We start from the raw sequence: 1,891 nt of genomic DNA, 5'->3' as shown, positions 1-1,891 counted from the left end.
GATTTACTTAGTTGTTTGCTTATGTTTTGGCTGTGGTAGGTCTTAGTTGCTTTGCAGGGATTTCTCTCGTTGCAGGGGTGGGCCACTCTTGCAGTGTGTGGGCTTCTCATGGTGGTGGCTTCTCTTGTGGAGCACAGGTTCTAGGCTTGCAGGCTTCCCTAGCTGTGGCTCACGGGCTCTAGAGCGCTGTCTCAGTAGCTGTGGTAAACAGGCTTAGTTGCTCCAGGGCATGTGGAATCTCCCTGGACCAGGGATTGAACCGGTGTCCTTTGCATTGCAAGGTGGATTTTTAACCTTTGGACCACCAGTGAAACCCCAAGAACAGAGGATTTTCTTGATGGCATCTTTCATGTCTTTGTTCCTCAGACTGTAGATTATCGGGTTGAAAAGTGGGGCAAGGACAGCAAACATCAGTGCGATGGCCTTGTCCAGTAGTGGTGGGAAAGTGACAGAGAAACGCAGGTACATGAGTGTCACACTGCCAAAAAACAGGAAGAAAATAGTAATGTGGGCTGCACAAGTGGAGAATGCCTTCTGACGGCTCTTACCTGAGGGGATCCTCAGGATCACAACAATGATTCTTAAATAGGAAAGGGTGATGATACAAACAGAAGTCAGGATGGAAATAGCATGAATCACATCTTCAATCAGAATCATAGATGTATCTGTACAGGCTAAGCGTAATACAGGTTCAAAGTCACAGAAGAGTTGATGGATTTGGTTGGGACCACAGAAGGGAAGAGTAGAAATCCACACAATCTCGGGCAGTAGCACAAGGAAGCCAAAGATGCCTAGCATCTTCTAAACCAGCAGAGAGTTGGATGCATAGTCGAGGGGTCATGATGGTTGCATAGCGGAGGGGGTGGCAGATGGCAATGTACCTATCAATGGACATCACTGTGAGGACTAGGCCTTCTGTGACCCCAAGTGAGTGAAAAAAATACATTTGCAGGAGGCAGCCAATGAAAGAAATAGTCTTCTCTTTACTGACAAGGTTGGAGAGCATCTTGGGGATGGTCACTGCAGTGTACCATATCTCCAGGAAGGAAAAGATGCTGATGAAACTGTACATGGGATTGTGGAGATGTGCATCCAGCTGGACAGCAAAGAAGATCATGAAATTTCCAACAATAATGAACACGTAAATTAAGAGCAAAGGAATGAAGAATAAGAGACTGCCCTTCCCAAACTGAGGGAAATCAGAGAAATAGAACTCAGTCACCATTGTCTGATTCTCCTGACTCATATTTTCAGGTGTTTCACGTGTTGGCTGGTGAAATCAAATATAAACAGTCAGAACTCTACCTAATTTAAATAACCAATATAAACTTTCTTTTTAAGCAGCTCATCAGCCTTGAAATGAGGTTGATTAAATGAAACAAAATATTTATGTGCATTGCTTTGCAAATTATAAAGTGAGTATGTCTAACTTGCAAATACATTTTTAGTAATTATAACACATTGTATTATCAACTATTCTGAGAGCTAAGCAAACAATTTTGCTATTTGGACATTTAAATTGGTACAAACTCTCCTGAAAGGAAATTTCGCAATCTTTTTTTTAAGAGTTTTGAGACTTTTTAGAGACTTCTTTTCACCATATAGCCCAAGAAAATTATTTTAAATATTAAAACACATACAAGGATATTCACTGGAATATTTATTATAATAGCAAATTAGAAACACCTTAAATAGGTAGACATTTTTATTTTTGACTTTAAATATTGGAGACACAAAATGAGTTGTGACAAAATGATCCCCTTTGTGGATAAAAATAAAACTATTTTTAAGTGGGTATCTTAAAAATCAAGTGCAGGTACTGTCTTCCCTTGCTGGCTTCATAGTTAAAAAAGTAGAGTAAAGAGAACTAAATATCATACTGAATTCAATT

At 40.1% G+C, this 1,891-nt stretch overlaps 1 protein-coding gene across 1 annotated transcript; it reads right to left on the bottom strand.

Moving 5' to 3' along the window:
* Positions 1 to 213: 213 nt before the first annotated feature.
* On the bottom strand, positions 214 to 1,246 carry LOC136173200 (olfactory receptor 6K3-like). The gene is given in 2 exon segments (XM_065942691.1): positions 214 to 804; positions 806 to 1,246. Coding segments are annotated over 2 exon segments (1,032 nt in total).
* Between the last annotated feature and the right edge of the window lie 645 nt (positions 1,247 to 1,891).

This window comes from Muntiacus reevesi, chromosome 1 (assembly GCF_963930625.1).
Source record: "Muntiacus reevesi chromosome 1, mMunRee1.1, whole genome shotgun sequence".
Classification (NCBI taxonomy): Eukaryota; Metazoa; Chordata; class Mammalia; order Artiodactyla; family Cervidae; genus Muntiacus; species Muntiacus reevesi.
This window is presented reverse-complemented; position numbering and strand designations above follow the sequence as displayed.